The following is an 18,643-nucleotide window of genomic DNA, read 5'->3' on the forward strand; positions in this document are numbered from 1 at the left end:
AGAACCAGGGGAGGGGTGAAGAGAAAGGGCCCCTTTACAATGTGCTAGGGGGCTTCCTCCAAAATGCAGGCTCTCTCTCCCCCAAGGGCTTGCAGGTCCCTGTGTTAAAGCGTGGTATGGACACATCATGAGGTACAGATGATCCTACTTAAATATCTTCATTTTCAGCTCCATGACTGGCTGATGCAAAATAGCATAAATTATCCCCAGAAAACCAACTAGTGAAAGCCATCCCACCATCCCTGGGAAAGATCACCGTCGACTCCACCATCCCTGGGACAGACAGCCGACTGCGACCCAACATCATCGTGACGGACGCAGAAAAGAAGAGGGTCCTCCTGGTAGACATCATGGTGCCTTTCGAAAACCGATCCCCTGCCTTCCACGAGGCCCAAGCATGGAAGGAGTCGAAGTATGCCTCGCTGGCTGAGACCCTGAGAGCCCAGGGCTATGAAGTCCAGGTATACGCCCTGATCGTGGGAGCCCTGGGCTCATGGGACCCCCACAACAAGCTGGTTCTGAGAGCATGTGGGGTCGGTCAACGCTACGCCTGGCTCATGAGACAGCTCATGGTGTCCAACACCATCAGGTGGTCCAGAGACATTTATATCAAATACATCACTGGACACCGCCAATACCACACTGAGTAATTGAGACAGCCAATCAGGGAAATAACCCGCTTGCTTCCCTGAGGGACCAAGGGACGCACCCCACCCATGCACCGATCCGCTCCACAGATACTGACTTGGACTCCTTATTCATTCCATGGGTAGCGAACCCGAGCCCACTTATTCACTGACACTTTAAAAACCCTTACACCCCAATCTGGGTCTATGCCGGTTATGCAATATGTACGTATCTTTTCATCCTTGCAAATGGTATCTGTAACCCCTATGATACAGCATGGCCAGAGGGCAGCAGGAGAGTGTTAGCAGGGAGCCTTATTCCCTGCAAGGGGAGGAAGGTTTGCTATAGATTAACTAGAGCACCTGTAGCCAATTAGAGCACCTGAAGCCAATTAGAGCACCAGCAGTCAGTCATGTGATAAAAACCCCTGCTTCAGTCAGACAGTGTGGGAGTTGGAGCAGGAAGGTTTGGTTGGAGCAGAGAGCAGTTTGAAGGAGTTGGAGAAGAGAAGAGAAGAGAAGAGTTTTGAAGAGAGACAAAAGGAAAGTTTGGAGGAGTGCTGCGGTGGGCTGAGAAATCCAAAAGAAACCCTAGGTAAGGGGCACCTGGCTTGTGTAGAAGGAGGGCAAGAAGCCCCTTCACAAGCTGAAGGGCAGGAGAGGGAAGTAACCCAGGGGAAGGAACCGCTAGTACAAGTGGTTCACCACAAACCTCAGGGCCCCTGGGTTGGGACCTGGAGAAGAGGGCAGGCCCAGGTCGCTCCCTCTCCACTCCCTTCCTCAAGGACACTAGTGGGGTAATTAAAATACCGGTTCAGAGGCAAGCAGTAGTGCCCTGAACCTTCCCCAAAGAAGAGAAAGCGCGAGACCCAGCATAACAGTACCAGCAGTTTGCCACACCCCCCATAACCCAAGCCTGACCCCAGATGTACAGTACCTTCCCTCTCAACTTGTGTATATTTTCATTTAAAATATTTACTTTAATCAATTTTTAAATGCAGCAGAAAACCGCACTGTATTAAAATACTTTTGTCCTGAAAAAGCAAAGTAGCTTAGGATCAATAGAATCCATCTTTGCGAAGGTGGAGACTCTCTCCTCCTATTTATTCCATTCTCATTCCCTAAAAGAAAGAAATGAGCCATCTGCTACACTTCTTAGAAAGTCAATCATTTATAAATTGATGGATGTTTTTCCATCTATAAACAGCACAAAAGAAAGGTACAGACTTCACAAGACAGAATAAACTGCTTTAACTACCCAGATACAGGGTAATGAAAGTGTTCTATGCACTGACATTGTACAGCTAATTTAGACTAAGTACTGAAACACAGTTCTGGGCTCCTGAACTGAAAATTATACTCAGCATATTTGGACTCATAAAAGCATGAACATGTTCAGCCCTTCATTAAGAAGCATGCTCCAAAGCAAGTTAAAAACAGTTAAGGTTTCCAGAGTTTCAAGAGGCCGTCTTCACTGTAGGTGGCGATCAAGTTCTGATGGGGATGATGAGCGATGCCAATTACATCCTTTTCATGAACCTACAGGAGGAACAGAAAAAAAACCTGATGCAAGTCTTCTCTTCACATCACCTCAAACCAAATCATATCCTCAGGCATAAGCAACAGTAAGGTGAGTAAAGGTTCAGAGCACATGTCAGTAACTCAGGGCCAAGCAATGCAGGAAGTGTGGCTATGCCAACGAGACCCCACCCCACATCTTGTGTAGCTGCAAGTCCCATTCCAGACCAATGGCAGGCAGCTGTGACACAACGCCATCCAAGACTGCCTAGTCCAGGGGTAGGCAACCTATGGCACGCGTGCCGAAGGTGGCATGCAAGCTGATTTTCACTGGCACTCACGCTGCCCGGGTCCTGGCCACCAGTGCGGGGAGGCTCTGCATTGTAATTTAATTTTAAACGAAGCTTCTTAAACATTTTAAAAACCTTATTTACTTTACATACAACAATAGTTTGGTTATATATTACAGACTTAAAGAAAGAGACCTTCTAAAAATGTTAAAATGCATTACTGGGACGCGAAACCTTAAATTAGCGTGAATAAATGAAGACTCGGCCCAACACTTCTGAAAGGTTGCCGACTCCTGGCCTAGTCAGAGCCATCCCACCACCTCTGGGGAAGGTAGCCGTGAACTCCCCCATCCCTGGAATGGACAGCCAACTGCGACCAGATCGTCCTGGTGTGGACATCACAGTGGCCTTTGAGAACAGGACTCTGGCCTTCTGCAGCGCCCGAGCTCGAAAGGTGGAGAAATACACCACTCTGGCCAATGCCTTTAGAGCTAGGGGTTACGAGGTTCAAACACACACACTGACTGTCGGAGCCCTGGGCACATGGGACCCCAGTAATGAGTGAGTGTTGCGGAAATGCAGAATCGGTCAGCATTATGCTTGGCTGATGTGGCAACTCATCGTACTGGATGCCATCAGGTAGTCGAGGAACATCTATTTAGAACACATCACTAGACATTGGCAATACCAAGAGAGAGGAACTACAGTGCCGTGAAGAAGCGAAGTCAGGAAAGTAACTGGAATACTTCTCTAAATGCTCAATTACTGAGGGACAATCTACTATATTTGCACTCCACAACCAACTCTTAGTATAAACATTTATGAATAATGTACCTGAACATTTGGATGTTACTATCTAAACTGTATCATTAAATGTATTTGCCTAAATTCGGGTTATTGCACATTATGTACTACATGTATTTTATGAGTTTTAAACCAAACTGTGTACTTTTGGTTAATTTATGTACAGACACTCTTTCCTTAACATGTATATTATATGATTTTAATGTTAGCTTTAATAATAATTCCTAAATCTGTTCTTCTGTTGGTGTGCTTATAACTATTCATGGCTGTAATGTGCTTATAGCAACTATCATTTATTAATCCTTTATAAACTATTTATAAACTGAACCTTAATATAAATTGTAACCTCCAGTTTACAAGGCTTGTCTGGGGGACCATTACACCATTCCTATAACGTATTTTATGCTATGTTACATGTACTCTCAACCTTAAGTCCATTTTCCTATATTAGTCTGGAAATTTAAAAAAAAAAAAAAAAAAAAAGGAACGATCATCAAAACATTTCTAACAAAGCACAATATCAGGTCTCGGAAAATCCGAGGATCCAAATCATTCATACAAGATCATTCTGGCAAAATGCGACGAAGTAGCCATTCTTTTACTCATACCAAGAAAAAGGTGATGAAGATGACTTGACTAGGTGAGACAACAGGGTGCAAGACTTGGCCTGGGCAATGGGGTCGGAACTGTGATGAGGGCGAGTAGGAGCCGGTCGCGCCAAAACAGCTGCCACTCCCTATGCCAGCCTCCGACCTCCCCACCCCCAGCCCCTAAACCTGACCCATCGAACACCCACCCCTGCGCTGTCCCTGACGCCCTCCGACCCCCCGCCCGTAACAGCCCCCAGGGACCCACCCTATCCAACGCCCCTGCTCCTGACAAGCCCTGACTCATATCCATACCTCGCCCCGAAGGCCCCGGGACGGCCCACACCTACCAACCCACCGTCTATCCATACTGCGCGAGCTCCCCCCAGAACCCCGCCCAGCCAAGCCTTCCTGGTCACCCAGGACCCTCCTGCCTTATCCAACCCCGCCCTCTGCCCCTTACAGCCACGCAAAGCAGCAGGACGCAGCTGCGCCACTGCGAGCCTGTTACACCTGCCACAGAGCTCGCAGCCGCTGCCAGAGGCGTGGCCAGAGAGCTGCGCGACCGGGGGGGGGCGAGGGTTAGCGGACGAGCACAGCAGGGGCAGGAGGCTGGGGCTAGCTCCAAGCCAAGAGCTCAAGGGCCGAGGAGGACGGTCCGTCCGCCCCACCCCATCCCCATAGTTTGCCCACCTCTGGTTTAGAAATCTCTCTATGGGGAGATTTCTGACAGTAGAGGAGTAACACAGCAGACAGGAAGCTGAAGCAGGGCACATTCAAATCGGAAGTGAAGCACAATTTGTTTTGGAGGTAACAGCAAGAGTAATTAACCAGTGGAGCAGTTTAGCTGGGTGTGAAGGACTCTCCAAAATCAAGACTGGATCTTTTTAAAAGAGCTACTCTAGATCAACCAGAAATGAAAGGCTTGGTGCAGGAATCACTTGGTACAATTCTCTAGCCTGTGTTACGCAGGTGATCAAACTGGAGAATCCTAATGGTCCCTTCTGGCTTTAGACTCTATGACTGTGATTGTTTTTCCAGAGCTGGATAAAAGTGATCCTGTAATCCCAAATTACTATTATGGTATGGTGGAGGCCATGCTGAGGAACGGTCCTGCTCTGTTCTGCCACAGCTTGTGCCCTGTGCCTAGTCTCCAGTCAAGTCAATGACCCGAGACCCCTTCCTCTTGTTTGGCCCAATTCGCCCTCTCCACTCCGAGCGTGGCTCTAGAGCAGCTAGCGCTCTCTGAGCGCCCACGCACAACAAGAGCCATTCTATGGAACCCAGCCACTCAGAATGCAAAGTGGAAGAGTCACACCCCTAATGTTTTAACCTAAAGGGAAAGTGTGCAAACACAAACTGTAAAGAAGTGTGTGCACTTTCACTCCCACTAACTTGTGGGAAGTGCAAGGTTAAATCACTGTATATAATCACAACTACTTCAAAAATCTTTTAAGGAGTTTGTGGCTACATTCTAGCTAAAACTATCTATTTTTATTCTTAAACACATTTTTCTCAAAATAACCCAGCCCTTTAACTAAGCACTCAGGACCAACCCTACAACCACCACCTGAGGGTGCTTGTCATGGGAGTACAGTAACTCCTCACTTAACGTTGTCCTTATGTTCCTGAAAAATGCTATTTTAAGCGAAACGATGTTAAGCGAATCCAATTCCCCCATAAGAACTGATGTGGGGATGGGGAAGAGGTTAGGTTCCAGCGACATTTTTTGAAATGGTGGAGTCAGAGGGTGGGATATTTCCCAAGGAATACCTTGCTGCTAAATGATGAACTAGCACTCAGCTGAGCCCTCAAGGGTTAACATATTGTTGTTAAGGTAGCCTCACGCTCTACAAGGCAGCACGAACGAAGGGAGGAGACACCGCATGGCAGAGAGAGACAGAGTGTGTGTAAGTAAAAAAGAGAAAGACACACACACCATGTGTGAGAGGGACGCGCATTGCCCCTTTAAGTACGCTGACTCCACTTTAAGTACACTGCCTTTTTAAATAGATCAGCAAGATGAGACAGCAGCTGCTGCCAGCAAGCTCCCTCCGTCCTGAGCTCTGTCTTGTCCCCCCTACTCTATGGAGATGGGATACAGGAGCAGGGGTAGGGGACTCCCTGACATTAGCACTCCTTTTCCCCGCCCTCTCCACAGCAAGCAGGAGGCTCCTGGGAGCAGGTCCAAGAAAGGGGGCAGGAGCAGCACATGGCAGTGGGGGGAAGGACAGCTGAACTGCTGGCAATTGATAGCCTGCTGGCCGGCAGCTGCACAGGAAACTTAGGGGAGCTGACAGCGGGGCTGCTGGTCCACCCTGGTTCCAAGCCCCCACCAGCCAGCTCCAACAGGCTGCTCTTTCTGCAAGCAGTGGACAAAGCAAGTGGGTGCCAAATAACGTTATAAGGGAGCATTGGGCAACTTTAAACAAGCGTGTTCCCTAATCCATCAGCAACATAACGAAACAAAGTTAACCGGGACGACGTTAAGTAAGGAGTTACTGTAAGTGGTCACTAGGGATTTTATGTTTGCATGAATATTCTAGAACTGATGAGAACACAGATTCTACTTCATGTTTACATTCAAATAGCTTGTGCTAAGTACTCACTGTCAGAGTTCTCTCCAGCTTGCCAGTCACTGTGCTGAAACAGTACAGCACAAAGTCTTCACCCACACAGTAGATCCATTCGCCACGTGGTGAAAGGGCACAGCAAACAAAGTCACCTCCTTCTCTCTTACCAGAGCTGAAGCTTCTTACAATCTATAAAACCCAAAGAAAGGTTCACTGGATTCACATGTGGCAGCAACAGCGCTACCCTAACAAAGGTAACTTCAATTAGATACTGGGGTCATGAATTTAGTTGCCTAAATAATCAGCCTGATTTTCAGAAGGGCAGAGTACCCAGCAATTACTACTGAAAGGAGAGATCAGAATTTCACCCACTACAATGCTTGGAAGGATCACAAATCTTTTCCTGATTCTAATACTTGTTAAGCTCTTTCCTAGATGTTTCAAAGGGAGATGCCTGGGATCACATACTTGTCCTTGCATGTTCATGATGACCACTGTGTTTGATCTGTTGCAAACAACAAAGTGTTCTGGATTTTTAGGCAGCAGAACCACGCTATTCACGGTGATGTCCGTTCCTGCAGTGCTGCCAAGAGATTTGAAGGTGTTGGAGCACTCAGTTGTCTTCATATTCCAAATCTATTGAGCAAAATACAAAGTGGAATCACTTTATGATCAGGCAGATTTCTGCATTTTAATTAAAAAGACACCACACTTTTGGAGGAGATACTATGCATTTAAAAAATGTCTATTGAAACTAGAGGAAAAAGAGTAATGAACACCAAAAATGGTAATTCAATAGGTTCAAAGATTTTTAGGCCAGAAAAGACCATTATGATCATCTAGGCCAATTGCCTATATAGCACTGGCCCTAAAATTTTACCCAGCAATTCCTGAATCAACCCTAATAACTACTGGGTGAACAAGAACAGGTTTATTCAGAAAGATATCCAAATATGAAGGTTACTCACCTGTAGCTGAGGTTCTTTGAGATGGACTCTGAACAGTCCCACTCGGGGTGCTTTGACCAGGGCAGCCTGAACGGTAAAATTCTACTAATGGTAACAGCTGGCACATCCACATACCTCCCTTATCTCCCGTCAGTGAACTCCGGACATTCTAGGGCCAGGGTTTAAAAGGAGAGTGGCACTCTATTGCCTTAGTTCCAACCCCAAGGCCTTTGGAAAGCAGGACTGACTCCAAGGTAGTGGGGAAAAGGAGGAGGGGAGCGTCAATATGCAGAGTCTATCTTGAAGAATATCAATTATAGGTAAGCAACCTTCATTTCTTCCTTTAAGCGTCCTCTGCATATTCCCGCTCAAGGAAAGCTGCCTTTGCTCCATTTGAAAGAGTTCTGATGCCTTGAGGAATGGATAATCTTTTCAATTTATAAATTTAATAAATACCTAACTCATCTAGAAAGAGTCTGTTCAGAAATAGCCTTTCCCTTGTTTTTTTGGTCCATAAGTTATAAACAGCCTTGAAGACTGTCTATATTTAGTCTGTTGAAATAAAAACATAACACTCTCCTCGCATCTAACATGTAATTTAGTTTCCCCATTATGAGTATGAGGTTTCTGAATGGTGGATCAGCCATTAATGCATGCAAGTCACATGCATTTCACTGCAGTGACTGTATTGAAAACACTGTTTTTACAGATAGATGACAGGAAGAACAGCTCCCCAAAGGGTCAAAAAGAGGTCTTATTAATTTTGCTATGCTACATTCAAATCTCAGGAGGGCACAGGAGTTCTTACAGGAGGATATAAATTATTAGGGTCTTTTAAAAATTTCTTAACCATATCATTAGGAAAATGGATTTTCCCCTCTACAGGTACATGACATTCTGATAAGGCTGAGAGATTAAATTTAACTGAAGATAATGAAAAAGGTGTCTTCTTAAGATACAATAAATACTCCAATATATAATTAGAACCATATAAGAATCCACATTATACAAGGAAATCCTTTTCCGTTTAAGACTACAGCACATCCATGTGAATTCTTTTCTACAATACCACAGTACATTCTGTACTTCAAAAGTCTTTCTTCTACCAAAGCTAAAGGTCATGCAGCCCAGAGAAGAGACCTAAGGTCCAGATGACAGACCTTCCCTCTTTGCTGTGTCAACAAGTCCAGTCTCAGTAGTACAGGTTCCACTAATCCTTGTGACATGTAATCAAATCCAGATTCCACTGCTGTCTGGACCATGCTGGTACTATTAAAATCAGCCAGACTTGTCTTATTGTGTTTATCACTCTCTGAATGATGGGAAATGCATATATTAGACCTTACACCACCTTGTAGCATCCAGGAATCTACATATAATGGGCCCAACGACAAACCCTGAGCCCTGGCTACGATAAAACTACCTTTAAGGGTAATTATCTCTAAGACTAAATGCCCCAGTTTGCTACAACACACAGAACAGAACACCACAATCCCATACATGGCTCGTAGAAGCAAGTGACCAACTTACCTTCACTGTGCCATCAGAGGACGCACTGATAATATAGTGACCATCCTGTGTAAAAGTAGCTTCATTAACAAATGAAGAATGACCACGGAATTCCTTCAGAGTTTTTCCCGATTTTAAGCCATGAATCCTGTTACAATATTTTAAAAAACATGGTAATAGAATAATTAATCTAGAGAGGTACAATTCAGAGATGTAAAATAAAGAAAGAATTTAGTTTGTCATCTGATGTACAGAGCAAGTAATAAAACAGGCTAACACATCGGTGTCTAGAATAATACGTTTGTCATCACAAACCCCTTTCCCCAAATATATCATCAGACCATGAAAAATGTAAAGGGACATCATCAACTTGAAAACTAATCAATTAAAAAGAAAAGTTAGTTAAAGGTAGTTTCAGGTATACACAAAACATAAAACCCCAAGAACGGGCAGGGGAACACAGATTTTTTGTTTTAGTTTTAAGGTGAATTTCGTGATCATGAAAAGCACCAGCCTAAGAACCCTACAGACATCAGTCTTTTTTTTTTTTTTTTTTTTGACCATGATCTGTTTACTGAGTTCAAAGCAAACAGATCCTATGCAGCAGAAGCAGTACAATGTGCCAGAACTTTGTTCTGAAGGGATTAATCTGAGCATGAAAAGGACAGTTCATGCCTAAACTCTCAGCTAACACTGCCAAGAGAATTTCACTGCTGCTTAAGATTTTTGGTAACATGGACACCAGCCCCTAATCTAGGTACTTCCATGGCCCCAGTCACATTAGCATCTAAACAACCACCAGCTACCTAAAAAAATCACAACTCTTTTCATTCCCAGGCTCTAGAAAAACTAGCGTGACTAGTTTACAGAGCAGTTATGAGATGTGGAAGCACGCACGTGTGGTAGAAGCTTTGAGAGAAGGCTACGCTGAAAGAGGGAATTTGCCATTTACTTTTGAAAAAGGTTGTTTTTGTGGTCACTTCTTCCTTATGAGGGTGAGTTCCCATAGTCTAGTAGGCCCAGCTCCTGCATGCACAAGCCTTCTCCGAAGGGGACAGTTTCACTGCTCCAAGAACCAAAGCAGTCATGGGGGCGGGCATTGGGCTGTCTGGAACTGGGTAAGAGAGGTGCAGCCCTTCCTGCAGTAGGGGAAGGTCTCCACTCCCCTTATTCCTAGAAGATGTAAGTGAGGAGCTGCTTCTTGGGCCACAGTGTTAAAGTCCCCAGGTTCAGGAAGTTCAACAGCTGCGCTGCTTCCTGGAGGTGTCTGTCTGGGGCAGTGTCTCACAATGCTTTCTGCTGGAAGCAGAGAGGATGGAACTCTGTTGGCAAGGTGCTTCTCACTGACTAAGGGAGGTTATAGAAATTTGTGGCAGGTGTGATGTCACATGTTCACGATGGCCACAACCTTTCTTCTGTGCAGTTCCTGCTAGGAGGACAGACACAAGTGACCCTGCAGAACCTTTTAAACTCTCCTCAGGCTGCAGCTGCCTGAAGCCCTTTTCTGTGGAGAAGGAAAACGAACTGAGTTGACCACTGTTACATATAACCCACCGGCAGCTGTCAAATGGTAGTGACTGGGTTCAGTCAGAACTGGTGCTGAAGAACGGCCCCTATCTCATTATCGGCAGGGACCATCAGGTCGCAGTACTGGCCTTGTAGCCAGTTTCAGAAACAGTTGTTCTAAAGTTTGAATGTAAGCCAATGAGAGGTGCTCAGCTGGCCTTTCTTGCTGAGACGTATGACAGGTGTAAAAGTACTGAAATGGCTGAATCTGAGGACAGAAATGCTTTTAAAAAAGCATAAAAACAATACATCATGGCTAGCACCTGCTGTGAACATTGCAATGAAAATAGGTTAACACAAAAATAGGTTACAAAAATTGAAAGGGCAAAAATGTAAACTATTTGTGCAAGAGGAAAGAGCCAAGTAATTTTATTCATGTTCAAAACATTAAGGACTAGCTTTCATGTAAGCTAAAAACATCCAAGAGTTTAAGGCAAGTGGACTGAAGAAACAATACTTGGAACTTCAATTAGAGCTTCTTGTACATTACAGCCCTCAAAATGTATAACTTACCTGATTGTCTGATCAAAAGAAGCACTAAGAATCTGACTGCTGTCTTTAGAGAAACTGAGGCAGGTGACACCTTTACTGTGAGCTCGTTCAAATCTCCTCAGACATTGCCCACTCTGAATCTTCCACACCTGAGGGACATCCAAAATACTAGTTAGAAAAAGGACTCTTAAATCAAGTGAAATTCACAGGGTAGCCAGGACCAAGATGAAGAGTATCCAGGATCAAAAGATAAGCTACAGTAGCACTGGAGGTGGTGTTTTTACCCCCACAAAATATTTAACTCTGTGAGACATGTATCTAAGAGGCACCTGCATGACTCTACTCAATTTGGATTCAAACAAGACTTTGGCAAATAGAGTGATGAAGTTTCTCGTTGATGTGGGAGAGGGGATGGGATTGATTTGAGGAGTCTACTGTATGGAAGCTACACACAAGAACATGGAATCACAGAATATCAGGTTTGGAAGGGACCTCAGAAGGTCATCTGGTCTAACCCCCTGCTCAAAGCAGGACCAATCCCCAACTAAATCCCCAAATGGCCCCCTCAAGGATTTAGCTCACAACCTTGGGTTCAGCAGGCCAACGCTCAAACCACTGAGCTATCCCATCCCCTCTCCAGGGGCAACCATGTTTTGGGAAATGACTCAGGGCAACAATTTCCCACCTAAACAAGGACAAATCACTGCAGATAAAATGGGTGGGAAAATGCCCCTCATTAAAGAAGATTTTAAACTGATGTTTGAGACTCATGGAGAGAACAGGGGAAATCGGGGGAGACGAGAGAGCTGATCATTTGAGGGGAAAGGGGGGAATCACCCCAGATTTTATAGCCCCGTGTGAGATGCTAAGAGAGAAAAGGGGCAGAACTAGAGAGAATTTGTATCAGGGGGTGAGAGGCAAGTGTCACATACAGGGGAAGGATCCAATTTACTTCCCTCCCTGCTTCCTCCGCCAGCCACTTCTCCCTCGGGAACTTCCTGGCTGCACAGAGATAGTTCAACACCCCCACCCCTCCGAGCGTCCCACTGACCTTCCCCTCCCTACAAGTCCGGCTTCTCCCCTCCCTGCCTGACACCCCCATCTCCCCCCACACCACAGGGGACCCTCCCCCACCAGGCCCCAGTCTCTGCCCCCCAAATCCCAGCAGTGCTGGGGCAGATCCTGCTGCAACTCCACTGGGACTGAGGCAGTTCCAAGGCTTCTCTCTATGTTATGTGGTATGCCTGCTCTTTCCCTTCTCTGTTACTAGACATAAAAAGCGGCTTCAAGTTTGGCTACATCTGAAGGTTAATATAAAACCAGAACAAACCCCATATAGTGAGCCTGTCACTGTCGCATTGCACCACTGCACCAGTCTGAGTCAGGAAGATAACTTTTCTGTTGAAATTTCAGATTAATTTCATATTTGTGAATAACTATTACAACGTCTGGTTCAGAATCATCCCAGCGCAGTAGCTGCCATTAGAACTTTTTCTCCTTGCACTCTGCTGTGACAGATCTATCATGAAACTGGCTGCATTTCCCTCCCCATTCCAGGACTGGCCAATTCTTTCAAATTTTCAATATTATTTCATACCCTAAAATACATCAAATTCTGGAGGTACCTGAGAGTACTCCACAGTTAGGGATGGGTTTAAAATGGAGCATAAACTCCTCGTTTTCTGCAAGCAGATGGCCAGGCAGTGTCACTGAATTAATCTGATTTCTGAAATTCTCTTCATAGGATTTCAATAGCTCTTTAAATTTGGTCTCTGGGTGAGGTTTTCCTTTCCTGTTCTACTTTTAGCTGCTGACCACTCTCTCACACACTACATCTACTCCATAGTTGGCAAAGGCAGTGGATTCTGACTAGAACTTGTGCAACAAGTAGGGTGGTGGATTTTTTTTCCAATAAAAATGTTTAGCTTTTATTCTTGCTCTAACTGGAAGTTTATACACTGCAGACAAAAGCCCGATTGGAGGCAGCCAGCATGGGCACACAAGGCCTTCTCTGTTAGGAGTTTCACTTCTGTCAGATGTGATCCTATAGCTGGTGCCCAGCTGTTGGCATGAGAGACACAAGCGATGACAGATAAAACGGTGTCTGCAGTTGCACTTGCCTCACCCCGCTGATTCTACCTCTAGTTCAACCTCCTCCCTAATTAACTATATAAAAAACCTAGGAAACATACAAAAAACTTTGCTGTGTAGCAGCCATGCTTGCTACATACACACCCACCAACTCCATGCCAGACACAAACCTACAAAAGTAAGACAATGAAAAGTTAAGCCACCTAGCAGTACATACCCTCTGCTCTTCCTGCCATAAGCCCACACCTTACCATACCACAGCTACTGTACACCATCCACGTAGCGCTATCTCCTAGTAATGCCAGCCTTCCACAGCTCTTTGGTAAACTACCCTCTCCCAACACTATTACACCAAACATCCAAGTACTAGTGTTTTGGGGAGGGTTAAAACTAATCAGGTAAAGGGGTGCGTGCACAAGAGCAAAGGGGGAAGAGCTACGGTTGCAGTAGATGGTTGCTGTGGTATGGTTAGGTGTGTGCCAGCCCCCTTTTTTATAAAATGCTATCCCATGATACCCCTCCATAAATTTATCAAGCTTAGTCTTGAAGCCAGATATGTCTTTTGCCCCTACTACTCCCCTTGGAAGGCTGTTCCAGAACTTCACTCCTCTAATGGTTAGAAACCTTTGTCTAGTTTCAAGTCTAAACTTCCTACTGTCCAGTTTATATCCATTTGTTCTTGTGTCCACACTGGTACTAAGCTTAAATAATTCCTCTCTCTCCCTGTTATTTATCCCTCTGATATATTTAAAGAAAGCAATCATATCTCCCCTCAGCCTTCTTTTGGTTAGGCTAAACAAACCAAGCTCTTTGAGTCTCCTTTCATAGAGACAGGTTTTACCCATTCCTCGGGATCATCCGAGTGCCCCCTCATGTACCATGTTCCAGTTTGAAAATTCATCTCTGCTTTAACATGGAGACCAGAACTGCACACATATTCCAGTGAGGTCTCAACCAGCGCCTTATACAACGTAAACACCTCTTAATCTTTACTGGAATACTCGCCTGACACATCCTAAACTGCATTAGCTTTTAACGGCCAAATCACATTGGCGGCTCATAGTCATCCTGTTGATCAACCAATACTCTGAGGTCCTTCTCCTCCTTGTTACTTCCAACTGATTGTCCCTGTTTATAACCAAATTTCTTGTATTAATCCATAAATGCATGATCTTCACATTAATTTTCATCTATTATTATTACTTCCAGTTTACAGGTCGCAGATCTTTCACTGTATGACATCCCGGTTTCCCTTCTCTTGTGTCAGCAATACCTCCCAGCTGTGTCACCGTAAAATTTTAATTAGCACCTATTCAGCTTTTTGTGCCACGGTCAGTAATAAAAGAATTAAATAAGATGGTCCCAAACACTGATCTCTTGAGGAACCTCACTAGTAACTCCATTCCAGCCTGACAGTTCACCTTTCAGTACGACCCATTTAGTCTCCCTTTAACTAGTTCCTTATCCACCTTTTCAATTTTCAATTGATCCCATGTTTTCCAATTTATACTAATAACTCCCATGTAGAACTGTATGAAATGCTACTGAAATCGAGGTAAATGAGATCCACTGCGTTTCCTTTGTCCTAAAAATGTTACTACTCAAAGAAGGAGATCAGGCTTGTTTGCATGGATCTATCTTTCGTTTAAAACCCCCCATTTGTTGTATTTTTCCCAATTACCATTGACCTCAATGTCCTAACTACTTTCTCCTTCAAAAAAATTTTTCCAAGACCTTGCATACTACAGATGTCAAACTAACAGGCCTATAGTTACTCGGATCACGTTTTTCCCGTCTTAAAATAGGAACTATGTTAGCAATTCTCCTGTCCGTACGGTACACCCCTGATTGTACGGATTCATTAAAAATTTTTGCTAAATGGGCTTGCAATTTCATAGTGGCCAGTTCCTTTAATATTCTTGGAATGAAAGATGATCTGGGCCCTAGTTAGTCATTAAGGTGTTCGAGTTTGGCTTCTACCTCAGATGTGGTAATATCTACCTCCATATCCTCATTCCCATTTGTCATCCTACCATTATCCCTAAGTTCCTCATTAAAGACTGAGGCAAAGTATTTGTTTAGATATTGGGCTATGCCTAGATTATCTTTAACCTCCATTCCATCCTCAGTGTTTAGCGGTCCCACTTCTTCTTCTTTTGTTTTCTTCTCATTTATACGGCTATAGAACCTTTTACTATTGGTTTTAATTCCCTTTGCAAGGTCCAACTCTACACGGCTTTTGCCTTTCTCACTTCATTTCTACATGTTCTGACCTAATCCCTCCCATCTAAAATGGCATCCCCTCTTGTTGGTTCAGCAACTACTTGGTGAAGGAATCCATCAGCTATCACATCCAGAAAAATCTTATTACTACTAACACATGTCCTGCAGTCTATATCTGAGAAATTAAAGTCTCCCATGATCACACAATTCCCATTAGTGTTTACTTTATTAAAAATATTAAAGAGGTCTCTATACCTAATGAAATCGGATCCTGGTGGTCTGTAGCACACCCCAAGCACTATCTCAGGGGAGGCTCTAGTAGCTTTCTTTCCCAGTGTGATTTTTGCCCAGACAGATTCTGTCTTATCCATTCCATCACTTCTTATTTCTTTACAGTTAACCTCATCAATGATATACAATGCTACTCCACCACCTTTGCCTTTATTTCTGTCTTTCCTAAATGGCACATAGCCTTCAGTACCTGCACTCCAGTCATGACTACTATTCCACCATGTTTCTGTTATCCCTATAATAACCGGTTTTACTTTCTGCACCAGTAGCTCTAGTTCCTCCATTTTGTTACCTAGGCTCCTCGCATTAGTGTACAAACATCTTAATTTTTGCCATTTGGCCTCACTGTCATTCTCTACCTGATTAGGCACAGACAGTCTACCACCAGCATCTCTTATAAGACTGGTATCTACACTATCCTTCCTCCTTATGTCCATTCTCCTGCCCACGGCTGTATTCTTTCTTCCTTTGTTTTCTTCCCTCTCGTTAAATTCCGGCGTGGAGATTACCTGGACATCTCCCAACCATCCCCCCCCAATTCCTAGTTTAAAGCTCTCTTAATCAGTTGTGCCAGCCTCCATCCTAGAAGTCTATTTCCCTGCTTACTCAGGTGAAGTCCATCCCGAGAGAACGGTCCTCTGTCCATGAATGCTTCCCAGTGGCCATATATCCTAAAGCCCTCCTTATAGCACTACTGCTTGAGCCATCTGTTGATTGCCATAATCTTGTCACACCTTTGTTGCCCTTCTCTAGGAACAGGCAGAATCACACTGAAGATCACGTGAGCTTTGATTTCCTTAAGCATCTTCCCCAGTCTGGCACAGTCTCCCTTGATATGTTCCAGTGACAATCTAGCCGTATCATTCGTTCCCACATGAAGGACAATCAGTGGATTCTTTCCCGCTCCTGTTAGGATCCTTTTCAGCCTCGGATCCACATCTTGTATCTTAGCACCCGGCAGACAGCACACACTTCTGTTCTCTGGATCAGCTCTAGTTACAGGACTGTATATTCTTCTCAGTAAGGAGTCCCCAGTCACGTAGACCTGCCTTTTCCTGGTGATGGTGCGATTCTCCGATCTATCCCCTGTTCCCTCTGGCTACAAGTCCTCTCGATTTCTATTGCCCCTTGCAATCCTCCGCAACCCATCCTGTAACCTCCTGGGCTCATATTTGGTGTTGTCTCCATTGACTCTTCCCCTCTTCCTATAGGACTAGCTGCTCTTCTCTTCTTCCTTGCCCTCTCACCTTCAGTGACCACCTGCTGTGCCCCTTCTTCATTTTCCAACTCTGCAAACTTGTTCCTGAGCTCTGTTTCTCCTTCACTGGCCTGTCTTTTCCTCTGCCTGGTTCTCTTAGTCACATGCTTCCACTGTCCTCACCCAGCAGTCTCCCCTCAGAATTCTTTGGTCCTGCTTCCATCTGTAAGTCTGAGCTTTTCCCTTCAGCCTTCTCATGTCTTTGCTCCATCATCTGCTTGAACCCCCTTCTAAACTCAACCAGAGTTTCCATCTGCATCTCCAGTCCTCAGCTCTTTTCTTCCATCAGCTCTATCAGGCGGCATTTCATGCAGACAAAACTCTTTTCAGGTATCCCCTCCAGGATCATGTACATGCCGCAGCTTCCACATCCAGTCATCCTCATTGTGTCTTTCACTGCTGCCTCTGAATTGGTCAGCCTTCACACCTAAAACCTGTTAGACCAGGAAACACAAACCGAAGCAAACCACCACCACCTACAGCAAAACAAACTCCCAGTAGGCACCAGAACACCGGCAGACCATCACCCACTCCCTTCACTGGCCTGTCTATTCCTCTGCCTAGGTCTTAGTCTCCCCCGCAAACTCCCCTTGCAAACTCTCACTGAAACTCTCCTGTTTACAGCGCTGTTTGCTGGCTCTTGTGCCGCTGCAGCTGTCTAGGTCGCTGCCTGACTGGCTGGCTACCTTTATAGACCCCTAAGCAGAGAAGCCTCATCCCCCAATCAGGGCTCAGCTTCTCTCCCAGCACACTGCTCCCACCAGCCTCCACATATATAACTACAAAATACAATACACAAAATACAAAAACCTTCTCCTCCAACAGGCTGGAGGAGAAGAACAGAACTCTCACTGAAACTCCCGTTTACAGCTCTGTTTGCTGGCTCCTGTACCGCTGCAGCTGTCTATGTGGCTGCCTGACTAGCTGGCTATAGCATGAGACAATATATTTGTGTAATGTTTAAGAAAAGTTTTGTAAATGAGTTCCAGTAGTGGGACCCAATCTTATGAGGTTCCACAGGCTTCTGTATAGATTATTGAGGTTAATCTTTCTATCTACCCAATGAGACTCAGCGCTCAGTCTAGAAGATACCATCAGAGATGCTTAGTTTTGCAGTTCTCAGACTGAGGATTTGTGTTTCCAGAGATAACAGGCTTGTTAACAGCAAAAATGGTTTTTAAATAAATAAATAAATACATATATAGAGGTGAGAAATAACAGACCTGAACCCTATTGTCCCTCTGCAAATTTGTGTAAACAGAGTCAATCCCTTACCTCTCTCTAAAAGTGCAAAGTTTCAAAAAGTTCAGTGAATAGAACTGGGGACGGAATGAATTTGGACAAGGAGAAGTCTGGAGCTAAATGTGAGAAGCGAAAGACATATGTTTGTTTTGTTAAAATATTATATGTTTGCTACTGAAGAAAAAAATCCAGAATACTTAACACTGTTGTTTTCAGGGCTTTGGAGTAGAGCCTGGAGCTGGAGCGTTAAGCAGCTCCAGAACAGTGGAGCTGCAGGTTTTTGCCTGTAGCCGGAGCACAGCTCCAAAGCTCAGGTTGTTTTAGTTAAATAAAACAATTTAAATGTCTGTCTGGTGATCTCCTCCAATATAGCATGGCAAGAAAATCCTCCAAATATTAATGATTAACCTGTTGAACTGGAGATCGTTCACTTCCCAATGGCTTCATAAATATCTGCTTCAATTACCTTTGGTAAATGAAATAACCAAACAATTATTCATTTCCTGATACAGCTGTAAAACTAATCTGAAAAGTTTTAAAAATAAATCACTGTTTAAAAATGTATAGTATGTACCTGCTAAAAATGAAACCTATATCTATCTTTGAGTTGTGAAGACTATGTATTA

The 18,643-nt window shown here is 44.5% G+C and overlaps 1 protein-coding gene and 1 long non-coding RNA gene across 2 annotated transcripts in view; both read right to left on the reverse strand.

The window, feature by feature from the left end:
* Positions 1-1,773: 1,773 nt before the first annotated feature.
* The window catches only part of SMU1 (SMU1 DNA replication regulator and spliceosomal factor), a 30,582-nt gene continuing 13,712 nt past the window's right edge, over positions 1,774-18,643 (reverse strand). Inside the window, exons 7-11 of the mRNA XM_075067453.1 lie at positions 10,934-11,061; positions 8,876-9,002; positions 6,867-7,034; positions 6,435-6,587; positions 1,774-2,165 (exon numbers count right to left, since the gene is read on the reverse strand). Coding sequence (XP_074923554.1) covers positions 2,067-2,165; positions 6,435-6,587; positions 6,867-7,034; positions 8,876-9,002; positions 10,934-11,061 — 675 coding nt within the window. The 3' untranslated portion in view covers positions 1,774-2,066. The remainder of the gene's footprint in view (positions 2,166-6,434; positions 6,588-6,866; positions 7,035-8,875; positions 9,003-10,933; positions 11,062-18,643) is intronic.
* Positions 16,370-18,247, reverse strand: LOC142047014 (uncharacterized). The gene is made up of 2 exons (XR_012656184.1): positions 17,634-18,247; positions 16,370-17,374 (listed from the first exon to the last, which is right to left on the reverse strand). It is a non-coding gene; the product is annotated as an uncharacterized LOC142047014 (long non-coding RNA).

This window comes from Chelonoidis abingdonii, chromosome 6, assembly GCF_003597395.2.
Source record: "Chelonoidis abingdonii isolate Lonesome George chromosome 6, CheloAbing_2.0, whole genome shotgun sequence".
Lineage (NCBI taxonomy): Eukaryota > Metazoa > Chordata > Testudines > Testudinidae > Chelonoidis > Chelonoidis abingdonii.